This window comes from Plecotus auritus (genome assembly GCF_963455305.1).
Source record: "Plecotus auritus genome assembly, chromosome: 12".
NCBI classification, from domain to species: domain Eukaryota; kingdom Metazoa; phylum Chordata; class Mammalia; order Chiroptera; family Vespertilionidae; genus Plecotus; species Plecotus auritus.
The window spans coordinates 2736882-2754918 of NC_137778.1; the positions used below are offsets into that span (position 1 = coordinate 2736882).

At 50.8% G+C, this 18037-nt stretch overlaps 2 protein-coding genes across 3 annotated transcripts in view; one reads left to right on the forward strand and one right to left on the reverse strand.

Moving 5' to 3' along the window:
• Positions 1-18037, reverse strand: part of RXRG (retinoid X receptor gamma) — a 159127-nt gene that overhangs the window by 96943 nt on the left and 44147 nt on the right. The window lies entirely within an intron of this gene.
• LRRC52 (leucine rich repeat containing 52) lies at positions 7849-17800 on the forward strand (the record flags this gene model as incomplete). The annotated part of the gene is made up of 2 exons (XM_080647745.1): positions 7849-8470; positions 17475-17800. The coding sequence occupies 2 exons, from the start codon at positions 7849-7851 to the stop codon at positions 17798-17800; spliced, it is 948 nt and encodes a 315-aa protein (XP_080503871.1).

The following is an 18037-nucleotide window of genomic DNA, read 5'->3' on the forward strand; positions in this document are numbered from 1 at the left end:
GACTGGACTTGGGGTGGTGAACACAGAACAATATACAGATGATGTGTTATAGAATTGTACACCTGAAACCTATATAATTTCATTAACCAATGTCACCCCAACACATTCAATTTTTTATTTTTATTTTTTTAAATATATTTTTATTGATTTCAGAGAGGAAAGGAGAGGGAGAGCTAGAAACATCAATGATGAGAGAGAATCATTGATCAGCTGCCTCCTACAAACCCCCTACTGGGGGTCGAGCCTGCAAGTCAGGCATGTGCCCTTGACTGGAATCGAACCTGGGACCCTTTAGTCTGCAGGCCGACGCTGTATCCACTGAGCCAAACTGGCTAGGGCTAAATTCAATTTTTTTAAAAAGGAGACAGCCTACGCTGCAGAAAGCATCCCTACCGCCTGCCACCTAACCACAGCCCCGGCCCCAGAGGAAACCAGGGGCCTGGACATTAACTCCGCGCCATGGCCGTCCTGTGCCACCATGTGAGGTCCAGCAAGGAACCTTTGTTAATTATAGGGAACGGGTGAGTCCCCAGTCCATCAAACCTGCTTCAATTAGCACAATGATCATTTGGGTCATTATTTTAAGTGTTTGCATTTTCTACTTAAATAAGGTCACTTTCAATTTCGTAAACACTCTCAAGTCATCATCTTAATTCCCGGCCGTCACTGAGGAATGCTGAGTAAGTAAACAATCAGGCGTCGGCCACGGCCGCTGTCCACCGGGCTTATTCATGGCTCTCCTGGCACCGAAGCAGGAGACAGACCCAACCACCAGAGACGTTCCCACATCCGCCGCTCAATAAATATTTATTACCCACCAGGGGCCAGGCACCGTGCTAAGCTAAATATAGCCTTCATTACTTTATTAACAATCACAGCTAAGTTCGATTTGAATGTTTTAAAGAACGAAATCCTATTTTCCTAAGTGGATGACACATTCTAACCTGAAGGGGCTCTCCCCTCCATCCGTCCCAAGACCCCCTCCCACACCCAGCAGGTAGTTAGTATAAACTCACGCTAGACGCACTCACGATTTTAAAAGTCTTAGGAGAATACAAAAGCTAAGAGATAGTTCATATCATCGCATTCAGATTTTTAAAATACATTTGGGTTTTGTGTTAAGGGGAGGAGCTCATACTTATTCAAATGGTTTTAAAAACACCAGCGCAGGGAGCATTATCTCAATTCGTTGAGGTTCTGCTTCCCGGCATATGTCGACAGTTTGGCTCAAATAAACTCACAAAAATTCTTTACAGGTTCCAATGGTTTTTCACGTTAACATTACTTGGCGTAGTCAGCAGGATTCCAAAGAGGCTCACCCAGGACCATCCCTTGGACTTGGACTCAGTGCTAGGATCCAGCCAAGGGCCCATTGAGCCCACTGTTCTCCGCCCATTGGGTGAACGTGGGTGGGTTGTCTCTTGGATCCAGGACTTCCCTTGCTTTGGTAGAGGGTCTGACTTTATCTGAGCTGTGTTTTAAAATCCTCCTGGTGGAACCAGGGTTGACAGAACCCCAGGTTAAGGGTTGGCAGAACCCATGCTAAGGCGGGACTGGAGGGAAAAATGGGTGGCTGGTTTTGATTTTGGCTTTTCAATTGGAATTGCTGAGAGTCTGAACAAAAATAACCTTCACCGTATAAATGAGATGAACTCATTCAGCTCCTAAGCAGAAATGCAGGAGCCCCATATGGAAGTCTCGACGCAACCGTAATTCCCGGGCCCCGAAACTTTCCTGTGGTTTTAGATAAAGGGGCAACATACAGCCGGGAGAGAAACTGAGGCCACACTTGACCCACTACATAACGTGTCTAGAAAGTTGCTCAGACTACAGATATCCAAAAATAAAAAAAAAATTAACATGGGAAATTGTGCCTCAAGGCCAGAACCTCCCAAGACCTCAGCCCTCATTTGATACTCCTGATAGGAAGCCTTTACTTGCAAGTACTTTACAGAAATGGGAAGATTTAACTAGAAAATATTAACTGAGAAATGGCCAAAAATGCAGTTTGTTTGGGTACCTATGTTAATATTTTGCATGCAGAAATTAGAAAATGCCAGCTCTGAAATTAAACTGAAAGAGTATATGGGAAGTATATCTTTATTTGGAAATTAGAAGCTTCTAAGGAAAAGCATAGAAAAGAAATTTTCCTTCCAATAAGATGGAAATTAATAAAAAATTTTAGAGACTATCTCAGAACTATCCTGAAGTTAATAAATGTCTACACCCTGTTTTTCCCTGTGGGAAGCGTGCCTCTGATTTAGAGGCAACAAGAAAAGACCCCAACCCATTTTTTTTTAATAGTCCATTGGGAATATACTGAAATTCTAGAGAGGGGCAGTTCCCGAACTGGGGACAAAAGACACTACTTTGGTAATTTTTAATGCTGGACATTCTCTGGTGTAAACTTTTAGTGTGCTCTGCGCACCTGTATTAGAGTGTGGATGTTTTTGTGTCTCTTTGTTGTTGTTTAATTTGTTGAAAGAAGAGGCAAGTCCCGCTCTGGGGAAGCCTAGTTGTGCGTGGTGGGGTTGAAGGCGTGAGAGAGATTGCAAGAACGTCCCAGCAGCTGCCAAGAATTCTTCATCTTGGGGGCTCTTCTTGCTCTCCCTCTCAGGGTTCAGCCTCCAGAAACAGCTAGTGAGATTTCTGATCACCTGCAACATAATTTTGACTGTCTATCTTTTAGGGATTTCGGTTTTCTCTTTCCTTGTTTATTGTGAGAATAAACTAATCTTTTCTGTCAAAGAATAGTTTAGACAGCCTCCATTTTGGACTGTGTGACTTGGCAGCCGCCATGTTGGCCACATGGCTTGCCGCTCCCCGGGGGGCCGCCATCTTGAAACAGCAAAGGCCAACCCCTCCCTTTGAATTACCCAATCGGGAAAGACCCTGCGCCTGTGCTCCGATCAAGAGCAAAGGACAGGTCACGTGCGTTGTTAAGGCACTCTGCTTCAGAAAGGAACTTGCAAAGATTCTCAGAGCCAAGTTCAAACAGGAAACTTTCAGGGGGGTAGCAGGTGTCCAGTCAGGGACACCCGGCAAGCCAAGAGTAATAGTTCCCTGTGGGGGCGTCTGCCAGTGATACTCTGGGTATTTGCTTTTCACATATTGGGAGTTTATGAATTATTTTTCAATGCTCAATACACTGCTTGCAATAAGCCATGTGCCTCATTTTAAAAATCTTACATATTATTCTTGATATGTTGAAATTATAATTGAATCTAAAGGTATACAAATTCTATATTATTCTCTATGCCATTTTACTGGGATTACTACTTACCAAGAAGTTGTTGTCTTGGAATGTTATATTTTATAGAAAAGCAAAGTTTTTTATAAAATCTATAACCATGCCACTTTTAAATTGTTGTCATTCGTGGACAGCTTTATTCTGATGCATTTGTAGGTATATTATATGTTTAGAAAAATCCATGAAAAGCACTCTGTCTTACTCTAAATTGCAGGCTTCTAAGCAGGTCATATTTTTGAATTGGATGAAGATTTAGAGAACTTCAAGGAATAACTGAATTCAAAAACTACTGGCAAATAATCAGGATAAACAAAAATAACTATGGGACTAAATGAATTGAAGATAATTATTCTTATGACTCTGTTTAAAATATTGACTTTTAAATCTTTTGTTTCCCAAATATAAGGAAAAGTAAAGAGCAGACATTCTGCATTATAGGAACTAACAAACTGGTAACACATTCATTTCACAGTGCGCTCCTGGAAGACAGTTTTCAAGATCATGGCTTGTGACCAGGAGATTTGGTGTGTTGGAAAAGACACCAAATAAAAGACTCTCCAAACTCGTTAGAGGGGACCTTACCAGGTATTACTAACTAACCCATGTGCAGCTAAACTTAAAGGAGTTAGCTCATGGATTCACATTTCTCATTTTAAAAAGGCACCTGACTGTGAATGGACATCTACTCCCATCTCCGACACCCATCTCCATTTGCACCAGAGATAAAAGACTTTTTGAGAACAAGAAGTCGCTGACCACGGAGACAGACAGCTATCCCAAGACAATGACAACAAGGCCTGTATGCTCACAAACTGATATTGCTTGAACCTTGTTTTTATATCATCTGATTATTGATTGAATGTATATAAAATTATTTTCATATTATTAATAACATCCTTAGGGTTTCCTAGTGGAAACAATATCTGCCTCCCCAGACCTCCTCCCTTATTAGATATGAAAAATTTAACTTGGATACCTGCTAATCTTTCCTACCTACTACACAATGATGTTCTGATTACCAGGTATGATAGTGAAATTAATGCTTTGTTAGCCACACATTGGTCTTCTCCTACTATCAATATAAGCTTTGTTGTTGTTGTTGTTTTCCTGGCTATATCTACTATAAAGGACCCACTTTAGGCAAATACCTTCAAGAATACCTCCCTGATAATCCCACTGGTTAGAATTGTATATGGATCTAATCTGGATGACTATTGTATAGCTATAGAGATGAGTGATGAATAGCTAAGAAAAACACCTGGATATGATGGCCAAAGGCTTGCAGCCGCCTGTCCTATCTGTCATAGTATATCTTGTCCTCGGACTCACCAGCCATGTTCTCGTGGCTGGATGTCTGTGAAACAAGAAAGAAATCAATGGATTCCCATTCCAGAAATTATTGGGATCACTTGGTGGGTATATATGTCTATAAATACCCCGCCATCCTTGCGTTCTGGACGCTTGTGGGAAGCCCTATGGAATACTCAAACTCTAGCTCATTTGGGGGTCACCTCACCCATTTAACTATGGCATGGGAAACTCAACATTTTTGGGTCCATTCAGTATAGCCTAACTGCTCCCAAGCCATAGCTACCCAATGGCAACATTTCTGGTGGATCCAACGACATTGGCCCCCCTAAAAGAAGCAAAAGGGGAATACTTGGAGGAGTAGGGGCTGGCCTTGGTATCCTGGGACAAGCTGAACTTGCAGCTAACGGAGAACATCATTCATTAGACAAAGGTTTTTTTAATCTCAAATAGGTCATATTGAGGGAATGCTGTTTCAGGAAGAAGGAAAAAGGGTGGGAAGCAGCATGGAAAAAAATAGGCCTTAGTTTCATGGATAGAACAGACTCCTCAGACTACAAAAACTCATGCACAAACCCAACAATGGGAACGTGCCTGTGCCCTAACTCAACAGGGCCCACTGTCTATGCTAATGCGAGGAATCTGAAGTGGCTATGATGGCTGCAGAAGCCCAGGCCAGACACTTATGGGACTCACATGGTTCCCCAGGAATTTGGAAAATTGTTTTAAAAGCACAGGTGCCTCAGTTAAATCCTAAGCTTAAATTCCCAGTAGTTCAACTGGCCGGCATAGGTACCATCCTCAATAATACTAGAATACTTCCAATGGGAAGTAGATGGGCCATATTTAAAAATAATAAACAATGTGAACCCATCTCACTGTCTGATTGTGAAAGTCAGAAAGGTGAATGGTTATGCTCCCAATCCATATAGAATACTGAATGCACCCAGTCCTGGCCTATTGTATCTGCCCCAACGAATAACAATATATGGTATATAAGAAAGGGGCATTTTGCTGGGAAGGGTTAAAAAATTCTTCTGTAATACTAAGCAATTTTTACTGTAATATCACCAAGTTTACCTTAAATAATACTAGAACATGGTATAGTACTGAAATTACAGGCAGAATGACTTTGCCTGATGTTCATAAAATCTGTGATAATATTGATACTGAAAAACCAATGTATTGGGAAATTGAACTCCTCCCCATGAAGTCATTTCTATGGAAACTAACTGGCCAGAAGAAAATTAGAGCTTCTAGATAATGAAATAGTAGAGAGTCTTAATTCATCTGGCCAAACATATCATAAGGTACAACTGACAGTGGATGAAGGAGGAAAACATATAATTAGCTTCATAAAAAATTATAATACATGTAACGGGCTAGGATGCTTGTTCCCCTCAGACTTTTCCTCATCTAGTATTAGACATTTTCTGTTCCTAATCAATGTTATTGGCTTAGTATTGTTACTTTTGTTCCTAGTATGTAAATGTTATACTAGATGCAGAAAAACAAAACTTGACAAACAGCAAAAAGACTCGGATCATGGTGGCTCAAAAATTAGAAATGATCCAGAATACTTTTAACAAGGACATATGGGATCTGACTGCCTCCCATTTACCTGCCCTTTTTGAATAATAATAATTTGACCTTAAATGCCATCTAAGGTTATGGTCTTGCCCCATCCCCAGTGGTCCACCTGTTCAGCAAGACGTGCTGACACTGAGACATCCTAGGAATGAGCCTTCCTAGCACCGTGGGACTCCATTATCCAACCAGAAGGTTGGTCATCCATGCATCCTTCGGATTGATTTATGACCAAAAGGGGGATATGTGGATGAAAGTGGCCACATGCTGACCTGACAAGCTCAGGGGAGGCCTGCATGGCAGTCTTGCAAACTTAGAGACCTAAAGTCACCACAAAGGATGGTCTGAAATTAAACTTGAACTAAACGCAGTTATGGTGGGCAGTTACATCCTAGGCCAGTATCTTCACTGACAAGGTCAACCTTTACCTTAACTGAGCCTATCTGTCTTTTTGCATCTATGATAACATACCCTTGAAGTGTCTGGGTAACTTGTAACTTCCCTTTTTCTGGAGCCCCTGGGGCACAACCAAATGTGGTGGGCGCCAGGACAGAGACTACAAATTCCTTCATTATCATGTTAATTGTTCCTGCACCCACCTATGTGTCCATCATTTTACTTTTTATCCAATCCCAGGGGTTTCCCTCCCTTCCCCTCCCTGCCCCCCCCCCACTTTGCTTTATCCCACCTCCTTAATCTATCACCAGTGAATTTCATGTAACCCACCTATGTCCCTCCTTTGATGGCAATGTATAAATACAGATGTAACCCGCCATTCTCCGGAGCATTATCTCAATTCGTTGAGGTTCTGCTTCCCGGCATATGTCAACAGTTTGGCTCAAATAAACTCACAAAAATTCTTAAATAAATAAATAAATAAATAAATAAATAAATAAATAAATAAATAAAATAAAAACGCCAGTGCACCCCAAATGCAGACGGCGCTGTGCAAACTAGGAGAGCAGTCAGAGGGCACCCTGGGTCATTTCAAAGGAGGCTCTCCCCGCCCCCCCATCTTCTCTGACAACACCCAAAAAATGGCACCCCTCTACACTCAAGACCCAAGGGAGAGCCCCTCTGAGGAGGAACCTCAGTCACTTCAGGCGCCCCAGGAAGGAAGGGAGTTGGACTGGAGACTTCCCTGCTCCCTCCACTGCCCGTGGATCAGGGGCCCAGTGTAACCTGACCCTCTGTCGTGGGCACACACACACACACACACACACACACACTCACACTGCAGCCTCCACGCCCCCAGGGACAGCCCCTTACCCAAACTCAAACCTTCCCCCACCACCCATACACACACACACACCCAGGAGAGGCAGGGCCTGCTCCTCAGCCAGGCAGTCCCCTGAGCTGCTGACATCACAAAGGGGTCAACTGGCCACCCCATTGTCACGTGGCTGCCCCCTGGCTCCCCTTCACTTGCAGGGGCAAGGGGGAGACCTTTCAGGCAGGCAGGCTTCCAGCAGCAGCCTGGGAGCCAGCCACCTGGCTGGGCGGCGGGGAAGCGCAGGGCCGGCCTCACATTTCAGCTTCTGTTCGCTTCTCCTGTAATGGAAAATCGCTTCGCACAAAGCTAGACTGCTAACTCTTTCCAGCGCCCCTCCCCTCCCGCCCCTCCGCAGCCTTCGGAGGGACAGCCAGCCTGTCCCGCCTGTCCCAGAAGGTGGAAGGAGAGTGGTCACACGTGGCTGCCTACTATGTCCCCTGCTTCAGGCCCTGGGCCCAGGTGGTTACTCTTTTCCTTTGGAATGGGACTGGTGTCGGGGTCCAAGTGTCCACCTAATTGTCAGTGTCAAGCCCAGGAAGTGATCTGCACGGGGACCCAGTTAACGGAGTACCCCCCTGACATCCCCCTGAACACCCGGCGGCTCTTCCTGAACAGTAACAGCATCACCTATTTGCCAGCCATGAATCTAGGCCTCCTCAGCGACCTTGTCTACTTGGACTGTCGGGATAACCTGATCAGCGAGGTGATGGATTACACCTTCATTGGGGTCTTCAGGCTCATCTACCTGGATCTCAGCTCCAACAACCTGAGCTGGATCTCCCCGTACAGCTTCTCCACGCTCAGCAACCTGGTGCAGCTGAACATCTCCAACAACCCTCACCTGTTGGCTCTGAATAAGTACACCTTCGCCAACACCAGCTCTCTGAGGCACCTGGACCTCAGGAACACCGGCTTGCAGACCTTGGACCACAGTGCCTTCCAAAACCTCCTCACACTGCAGACCCTGTACCTGAGCGGGAACCCCTGGAAGTGCAACTGCTCCTTCCTGGACTTCACCATCTACTTAATAGTGTCCCATCTGAACCACCCAGGTGAGGGCGCAATGGGTGTGGGGAGGATGTGCTGGGAGTCGGACCCATGGGTTCCAGAAAAGGGGAAGTCAAAAGATGTTCAGGCCTGGCCGGTGGGGCTCAGTGGCTGATTGTCGTCCCATGCACCAGAAGGTCACGGGTTCGATCCCCTGTCAGGGCAGATGCCCGGGTTGAGGGATGGATCCCCAGTAGGGGGCGTGCAGGAGGCAGCTGATGGATGTTTCTCTCTCATCGATGTCTCTATCTCTCTCCCTCCCTCTCTCTGAAATCAATTTAAAAATATTTAAAAATAATAATGATGAAATAGAAAAAGAGCTGGTCAGGATAGGAGGGACATCAGGGTGAAGCTGATTGGAAGCATTCTTATTGCTCTGCAGGGCCATCCTTGAGTTGACTGGAGAGGTAATAAGGAATTCAAATAGCTGAGTTCTAGTCCCAAACTCAGCACTTGCCCATTAGCTGCCTTTGGGAAACTCAATTTCTCTGAACCTCAGTTTCCTGACCCATAAAGTGGGGACAATAATGTTACCAAACATACAGAGGTGTCGTGACACCATGAAACAATGTGTGTGGAAATGATGAAGGACCAGTAGGGCAAAGGAACACAGGGACACTGTATTCCATTGGGGAACTATTTAGGCTCAGTGACCCGATGTTTCCGGATCTAAGTACCCTCAGTCTCTCACAGGCAGTAGAAATCCAATAGTGTGATGTATAGAGGGGGAAGTTTGATAGGCAAGGAGGGGGCACATGAGCACCTGGACAGTGAGAGAGGGCGAGGGTCAGGCAGGGGACAAGCTTTGATAAGACAGCTCCTCTGTCTTCAAGGTGCTCCCCTGGTAAGGCAGACGGTGACGGTCTGAATTGGGAGAATGGGCCTCGCGTGCCCACCATCCCAGCAGGAGACGTCAATGTCGCTGGCAGATTCTCATCTGGTAGATTTCTATCCACTGTCCCCACGCTCCTGCCATGGCCCCTGGGCACCCTGGTGCCTCCTCCCTCATCTTTCAGACCAACCTACCTAAGACTGAGCTGGGGTATTGGGCAAGTTATGGACACGGGAGCTCAGACCTTGAGAACAAAACCTAAATCCAGATCAAGGCTTGGCCTCAGCCTGGGCCATGGGACTGGGCGTGGCCAGCAGAGCCAGGTGGCCGATGCTGAGTCTGGAACTGAATCTTCACCTAAAGACAAGCCCCACCTCCAGAAACAGGTGTGGACACGCAGGTGGCTTTCGAGAGACGAGGGCAAGGAGGTCAGCCCCACTGTGGGGCAGACAGGGCCCGGGGGGAAGAATCACCAACTTAGTGTGACCTGGGGATGTGGAGAGAACCGAGCAATGCCTTTGCCCCAGGAGCTCCCCGTTCCCTGCTCCCACGGGGCTGAAATTAGCCATTTCAGATTCACCCTTCGGGGTCCCCCAAAGTGCCCTGACCTTGAAGAGGACCCTACAAAATGACATGAACTTCTGGCCCAAATGATACAAGTGCCCCTAAACCAGCCATGGGCAAGCTACGGCCCGCGGGCCGGATCCGGCCCGTTCGGCTGTTCTATCCGGCCCGCGGAGCTGAAAGAGCGGAGGGTTCTCTTGCTCTCCCCTCTGCTCCTTTACTTTGAATTTATATTAGTTCACACAAACACTCCATCCATGCTTTTGTTCCAGCCCTCCGGTCCAGTTTAAGAACCCATTATGGCCCTCGAGTCAAAAAGTTTGCCCACCCCTGCCCTAAACCTTTATCAGCTCTATGAGAGGGAGGAGGGGATTCCTGGGAAATCCAGTTAGCTGAGCTTATCCCGGAACCTTGCAGGAAGTCCGGTCCAGGGGAGAATGGAGAGGTGCTCAAACAAAAGGCGCCAGGCAGGGCAACACTGTGTCTTTCCCAGCTCACCCATCGGCCAAGCTCACCCCCCACCCCCACCCCAGAGCAGCTGTAGAGGGCGCTTCGTTCTTCAGACTTCATGATAACTACACTGAGTAGGAATAGGGAAAGGTTGATGCTATTGCCAAAGGTCTTACCTAAAGAAACCCTCTGGTGAGTTAGTCACCAGACGCACTGAAAACCATCCAGTTCTTAGAGCTCAGGACTCACTTCGGAGCCCGAACACCCCGGCAGTGGAGGGGCGCGGTCGTGTGCCAGCTGCCGGGCGCTCTCGCAGGTAGAACAGACCCACAGAGGCCAGCAAAGAGAACAGCTCCTGGCCGGACTCTAATTCTCCAGTCGTCCCGCTACTGGAAGGTGGGAGTGCCACTGAGCTCTCCCGGACAGTGCTCTCTCGCGGGACGGGTCGGAGCCTCTGGGGATGCTCTCAGAAACGCACGTGATGCTACGCTCCTGGGCAGAAGGAGCCGGCCTCCGCACCCCCTGCCCTGCCACCCCCAAGGTCCGGTCCAGCGCTGCCCAGTGGAGCCCATCTAGATCCAAGCTGTTCTGTCCAGGGCCCATGTGGGGCCTCGGCGCTCTTGAAATTTGGCCAGTGCAACTGAGGAACCAAATGTCCCATTTACTTCATTTCACTTCGTCTAAAAGCCCAGAGGAATGGCTAGTGGCTACCGCACTGGTCAGGCCCCCTTTGAATACAGGCTGCTTTAAGAATCCAACTCCTCACAGCATGGCGATCTCCCCACACCCAAGGTCAACACGCCCCCACTGCCATGGGGCAGCCCACAGTCCACTCAGCTCACACGCTGGATGTATGTTCACTATGTGGACAAGCTGTTGGGGTCCTTTATCACAGAGGACGAAGTCGCAGTTCCCATCTTTAATGAGACCGTCTAGGGCAGTGGTCGGCAAACTGCGGCTCGCGAGCTACATGCGGCTCTGTTGACTAATGAGTTTGCCGACCACTGGTCTAGGGACACGGTGAGAGAAAATACAGCCAGAGAGCACGGTGCTGGTGCCCGCGCTGCCCAGGTGGCTCGGGGCGAGGCCTTCTCTGAGTCTCCAAGTCCCTCTGTGCTCGGGGTACGGGAGCTGGGTGAGACGCTCTCTGAGGCCACTTCCGCTGGCAGCCCAAGGACCGAAACAGAGAGAAGGTGCCCTGGGATGAAGTGAGAGGGAGCTAGTGGTCAGCAGACAGGGTCCCAGCTGCACCTCGATGGGTGGGTGCCGAGGGGGGGTGTCCATAGAGATGAGGCCCTGGTCACACAGTTAAGGGGTGTGATCACGAAGCAGGCAGCCTCTAAGTCCGCCCTCCCAGGGGGCCTCCTGTCTTCCTGCTTCTACTTGACCAGAACGACACCTCCAACCCCCACCCACAGGCCCCGGACTTTCCTCCCAGGCCTGGCCTGCTTAACCAGTGGTTCTCAAGCTCTAACCAGCCAGGAACCCCACGTCCAGAGATTCTGACCAGAGAGTTGGGGGCGCAGGTGCGCCTCGGCCACGTTCTGAGGACCCTGTGGCCATGGCCTGTGTTCCAGACCCACAGTGGCTGCTCCAGCATGCCCTGCGCTGAGATGTTAGTGGTTGATGATGTTACGAAACGCCTGCCTCATGGGGCATTTGCGATGTGACAGGGGACAGTCAGAAACGGTGAGAACTCGGAAGGGGCAGGTACCAGGGGCGGGAGGGGCCTGTTTCAGGACCAGGGCCCTGTGTCAGCTCTCAGTTATGGTCTGGGCAGCAGTGCCAAGAGGCCGGGCAGAGCCCCCCGGGATGTCTGCAGCAGGCGGATGGCTCGGGCCTGACTGCTTCGGGTCCACATCATTCGAGGGCATCTGAGCAGAGAACATCTTAGTCCTGCATTCAAGGCTGCTGTCGTTGGACAATGGCCCCATTTCAACCCAGAAAGTAGAAAGTCACCCATGACTTGCCAAAACGTAGATTTCCAGAATGAATTCAGGTCCCCGCACTCTCCACCGACAATCTCCTCCATCAGGGATTGCAGTCGGTGGGACAGGCGAGGAGCCGCTGGGAGCAGGCATTCCTGGCTGGCCAGTGCTCCGCCAGCATGCCCCCCACCTTCTCACTAGCACCTGGCCTGGCTCCCTCCAGCTGACAGCCTGGGCCGCCTCAGAAGGGCAGTGAGGGGCCTACGCAAAGCTGAGTCGATGACCCTAAACCAGTGGTCGGCAAACTGGCTCGCGAGCTGCGGTTTGCCGCTCTGTTGACTAATGAGTTTGCCGACCACTGCATAAGGCATTACCCTTACCCAGAAGTTTTGACTTCAGGTTAAAGACATTAGTACATTATTAAAATGTTTTTTAAGTGTTTTTCCCTAAGGCAGTGGTCGGCAAACTCATTAGTCAACAGAGCGGCAAACCGCAGCTCGTTAGCCTCATGTGGCTCGCGAGCCGCAGTTTGCCGACCACTGTTAAACCATCCAGAAAATCCTAGAAACAATAGGGGGCCAGCTGCCGTTCCGGAAGGGTCCTGATGATTCTCCCCGACTCAGCCAGGTGGGATCCCTGAGCAGGTGACCTAGGTTCCTGGGAGCTCAGGAATGCCAGGCCTCCAGGTATGGCCCCTCGGTCCCCATGTACCCAGGGCAGCAGGGCAGCAGTGGACGGTGGGCCAAAGCAGCCAGCCGGGCCTCCTCGTCTCCCTTGGGGGAAGAGCTCCCCGGGCCGGAGGTGACCCAGCAGCATGTGGGTGCATCTGGAAAGAGCCAGGGGACCAGCCACGAAGGGCTGTGGTGACCTTCTGGGGAACAGGCAATGTAGGCTGAGCCACGGTCCCTTCGACAGACCCAGGGAAGAAGCAGTTCCTCTCGGAACCGTGCGGTTCAGGCTGGATTTCTGAAGGGGGCTCCCTGGGTGCCTGCACAAGCAGGTGTGGCTCTGGGCCCAGAAACTCTTGCTTCCTGGCGTCGGACTCTGGCACATGGTTTCCACCTGTGAGCAGCATGCTACACGTGGAAATAAACAAGGGGTAGGTCATGTCTCCTTAGGAACTATTTGCAGGAAGAATTTAAACATTAATGACGCCTGTAATTATACCTGGGAGCTTTAACTGGGGCGAATGCCCTGGCCCATGGAATGGGGTGGAGCGAGGGACTCAGGGGCCCGGTCACCTGTGTGCTGTGAACGAGGCCCTGAGTCCTGCAGTGCACATGTACACACGGTGCCTGGTAGCTCTGGGTCAGAGGCAAGGAGACCGGGCGAGCCAGAGAGGGGTACTTTACAAACAATGTATTCACTCTGTAGCCTGGGAATAATTAAAACTACCTGGTGGGTGAAAGGGTTAGTTTGTAAAACTAACTACACGTCAGGCACCCCAGGCCAGCAGATGGCTCTATAACCTCTCAGTCATCATACCAGACTAGGGGAAGGATGGACAACTTTAAAAAAGGCAATGACATAAGACAGCAGAAAGCAACAAAGAAGAGGGAAAGGGACATAAATAAGTAGGGGGCACAGAAGCAAACAGCAATGTTAATGGGCGGATTCAAATACATGGATCACCAGACTGGATGAAAAGCAAAATCCAGCTCCACGCTGCTCACAAAACTGTACCTTAAACATGGGAACATGGGAAGATTAAACGTGAAAAGGTGGGAAGGACACACAAGGGGACGCCTGGCCCGAAGGAATTCCACAGCCCTCCAACGTCATCACACCAAGTGGGCTGTAAGGAAGCACTGGAGATGAGGAGAAAAGGGTCAGCGAGCAAAGGGAACTGTCCCGGAAGAGGTGACAGTTATAACTTCCTAGGCCTCTGACAACTTAGCTTGAAAACACGGAAAGCTAAACTAGACAGAACCACATGGAGAAGTCGACAAATGCACGCCGAACTGGTGACTTTATTATTCTTTTATTTCAGAGAGGAAGGGAGAGGATGAGAGAGAATCTCTGACTGGCTGCCTCCAGCACACCCCCAGCGGGGATCGAGCCCACAACTCGGGCATGTGCCCTAGACGGAATTGAACTGCGACCTCCTGTTTCACAGGTTCGATGACCGCACTTCTTTCAGTAACGAATGCACAACTAATAGCCTAATAGCAGCTCATAGATGACAGTTCTGAAAAGCCAATAAAGCCCATAAAAAGTCAGAAAAGATCAAAAGTCGATGAGGATATAGAAGAGCTCTATAAAACCACAACCAAATTGACATCCATGCAGCAATGTACCTAATAAAGACAGAACACGTGTTGTCAGGACACATGCCAAATTTACTAAAGCTGACTCTATCCTCAGCCATAAAGCACATTCTCAGTCAATTCCAAACGCTTGAAACCAGAGAGAGTATGTCTCTGCCCGCAGTATAATTAAACTAGAATTCAATAATAAAAACATTACTATCAAATCCCCCAAGTATTTAAAAATTAACTCATTCCCTCACTGAATGATAGCTCCTATTAACAAGAAAGATAGTCAGACACGGGTTACAGGAGCTAAAGCCGGCTCGTGGGGTAGAAAAATGCACCCTTCCCTGGTGAGTGACCACCACGTGATGGGGCGATCAGGGTGAGAGGAAGAAATGCTACGGATGGGGCAGTGGTGGGGACAGTGTGTCCTCTGAGCAATGGGTAAAGGCTCCTGAGAGCAGGTGCATTTACACTCGACCTTAAAGGGCAGAAAGGAACTGATCATAAACTTGGGGGCAGGCGCTGGATGCGGCAGGAAAGGTGTAAGGCAGCTCAGGGCTGGTGAGAGCAATGGCGGGCAGGAGGCACTGAGGGGGCAGGAGGCACTGGGGGGGCAGAAGGCACCGGGGGGGGGGGGGCAGGAACTGGGAGTGCTGAGCAGTTGGTGGGAAGGCAGAAAGGGCAGGTGCTTTGGGCTCAGGGCCAGGCCAGGTGCCCGGAGGTGCTCCAAGGCCCGCAGGGGAGCAGAGGAGGCCCTGAGCCAGAGCCCTGGGCACAGCTGTGCTCGCGGCAGGGAAATCCCAGCGTGTGGGAGGTGGACCATTGCTGGGAACCCGGAAAGTGGGCATGGGGGGCTGCTGAGGGGGACAGCTGGCACCTCCCAGGGACAGGGAAGGGTGGGGAGAGGAAGTCAGTAGAAAAACCCAGGCGCCCTCCCCAGAGCCACCCACACCCTCACTTAAGAGCAGCCTGACACGCCTGAAACTGCTGCCCAATTGCTCCTTTCGGGAAGCGCTCCAGGTGGGAAAAGAGTTCAATGTTTGCTCTCCTCTCCGCAGCCCCAGCCCCAACGTGAAAGCCAAATCTTTTTAAAAATGGAATTCGATAAACTCCCAGACACACCCAGACCCCTCGAATCCCACGTTCCCTTTCTCGGGCACATCTCTGGATGTTTCATGTGGTGTCTCAGGCGGGTGACAGCCCCTCCTGCCAGAATTCCGGAGGAGCCTGACCCGCCTGGCCCCCCACACCCGGGCTGACTGCATCCCTGCCCCTGACGGCGACCTGAAGGGAGGCCCAGGACCCGGCCCCTTTCCTCTCCTACGACCTCACCTTAGGGAGCGGCGCCCCAGGTGTCCACACTCAGTCTAGAAAGAGGCTCCTTTCCTTCCCTCTGTCACAGACACCTGGCTGCATCCCCTCCCACAGGAGCCCTCCCCGGCACACCCACAGGAGGTCCTTCTGGAGGTGACACGGTGTCCCTGGAGGTGCAGGGGCCCAGCGGCCATGTGCAGGGGCAGCGTCCAGGACTTAGCCTCGGCCTGGCAGCTCTCTCCTGCCACCCCGCCAGCTGCCAGGTCCCCGTCAGCTCCAGTCACGGTTCCTTTCTCACCTTCCCCTGCTCCTCACTCTAACACAAACCAGGTTCCCCTCACTTCCTGAGCAAGGAGCGCAACACCCTTCGCAGGGTCTGGAGTTCCACCTGAGTTTCGGGGAGCTGCTCTCCGCATCAGCTCTGAGGCTCCCACTTCTGCAGAACACGCTGGGACCGCTCAGTCAGACGTCCCATCTTCCCTGTGCTGCCAGGACCCTGGGGTGTCTAGACCCTTCAAGATGCGAACCAGCTCTGAGTCTGTCTCCTTCTGGATAAACAAGGACGATAACGGTCCGTGTGCGGGTTGTTCTAAAAATTCCATGAGAGAGCATGTGTGCGTCCCTTAGCATGTCGTCAGAACGTGGTAAATCCTAGCTGCTTGGTTTTGAGCGTTGCTAACTCAGGCCCTGGTCCCACCCTGAGTGTAAGCCCTATGGAGTGATGCCTGCAGTTCATTCAGCAGCTTGCCCTCCCGACCCCCACCCCAGCCGCTCAGCCTCGCCAGGACTCTGAGAAGAGGTGTCATTCTCTGCTCGTCTAAGATGAGGCTGGGATTCGGGAAGAGAACCGGGCATCCCGCTAACGTGTACAAAATGAGTACATGACAGTCTGGACTTGAACCCTGGGCTCGCTTTTTTTTTTCTGTTTTGTTCTGAAGTCCATGGGGCTTGATATGGGAGGTGCTCAGAGAAGGAGCCGGGCCGCAAAGCCAGCTGCTAAAAAGGACTGAAGATGCGTGTGGACCACGTGACCAGCCAGGGATGCTTCCCCGAATGGCTCTCTCCCCACCACCCTGGTTCCTCCTGGCTGGGAGGCAGTGCACGGGGGAGCCACACAGGCTTCCCGGGAATCTGGTCCCAGAGTGCTGGGACCAGTGGTGTGTGATGCCGTGGGTGGCCTTTGTGGTCCTGGCTGGGCTCAGGCACAAGTGTAGAGAGAGAGACAGCTTGGGTCACCAGGAGGGAGGGAGAGGGGGAGATGGCGAACATCAAGGTGGGCTGTGGAGTGTCCACGCCCCATGGCCATCCGGCTAAGTTTCCAAACCCTCCCGCCATGTGGTGGTGTTTGGATCTTTGAGGACTTCTGGAAGCAAAGCCCGTTTTCAGGAGGTGACCGGAAGGAAGCTAAGCTGGGGCAGGAGGCGGTCCTGGGCTCCGCGCTTCTCAAACTTCATGTGCCACAGAGCACCTGGGGGTCTCATGAGGCTGCAGACCCTGACCCAGGAGGGCTGTGTGGGGCCTGAGATGCTGCATTCTGACAAGGCCCAGGTGATGGCCCCAGCCCACGCCCTGAGTAGCCAGGGTCCAGACAGCCCCTCCAGGTGCCCTATGACCTCAGCACACTGGGGTTCCGCCACTCACCATCTCCTGCTGTGCTTTCCCCCAGATGATCAGAACGCCACGTGCGTGGAGCCCGCCGAGCTGGCCGGCTGGCCCATCACGCAGGTGGGGAACCCGCTGCGGTACATGTGCATCACCCACCTGGACCGGCAGGACTACATCTTCCTGCTGCTCATCGGCTTCTGCATCTTCTCGGCGGGCACCGTGGCCGCCTGGCTCACGGGCGTGTGCGCCGTGGTCTACCAGAACGCCCGGCGCAAGTCGAGCGAGGCGGAGGACGAGGACGAGCACGGGCAGCCCGTGGAGGTCAGCAGGCGCATCTTCCAGAGAAGGTCGGACTCAGGCCAGGACGGCTTCCCTCAGCTCATCTAGCGCCAGGGGCCACTCTCAGGCCTGCCCTCCAGGCCCCCTTCTCTCCCGCCCGCCCCCACTCCTGTTGAGCTGTCGTAGAGGCTGGAGCCTATTAGTAAAATAAAGTTTTGATGGCAGAAAAGTCTGGAAACACAGGGGCAGCATCCCAGGGCTGAGGGATCACGCCAAAGCAGGCAGCCTGGTGTTGAATGAGCACCTAGTCCTCCCTCCGTGGGGGGAGGGGCAGGAAGTACAGAA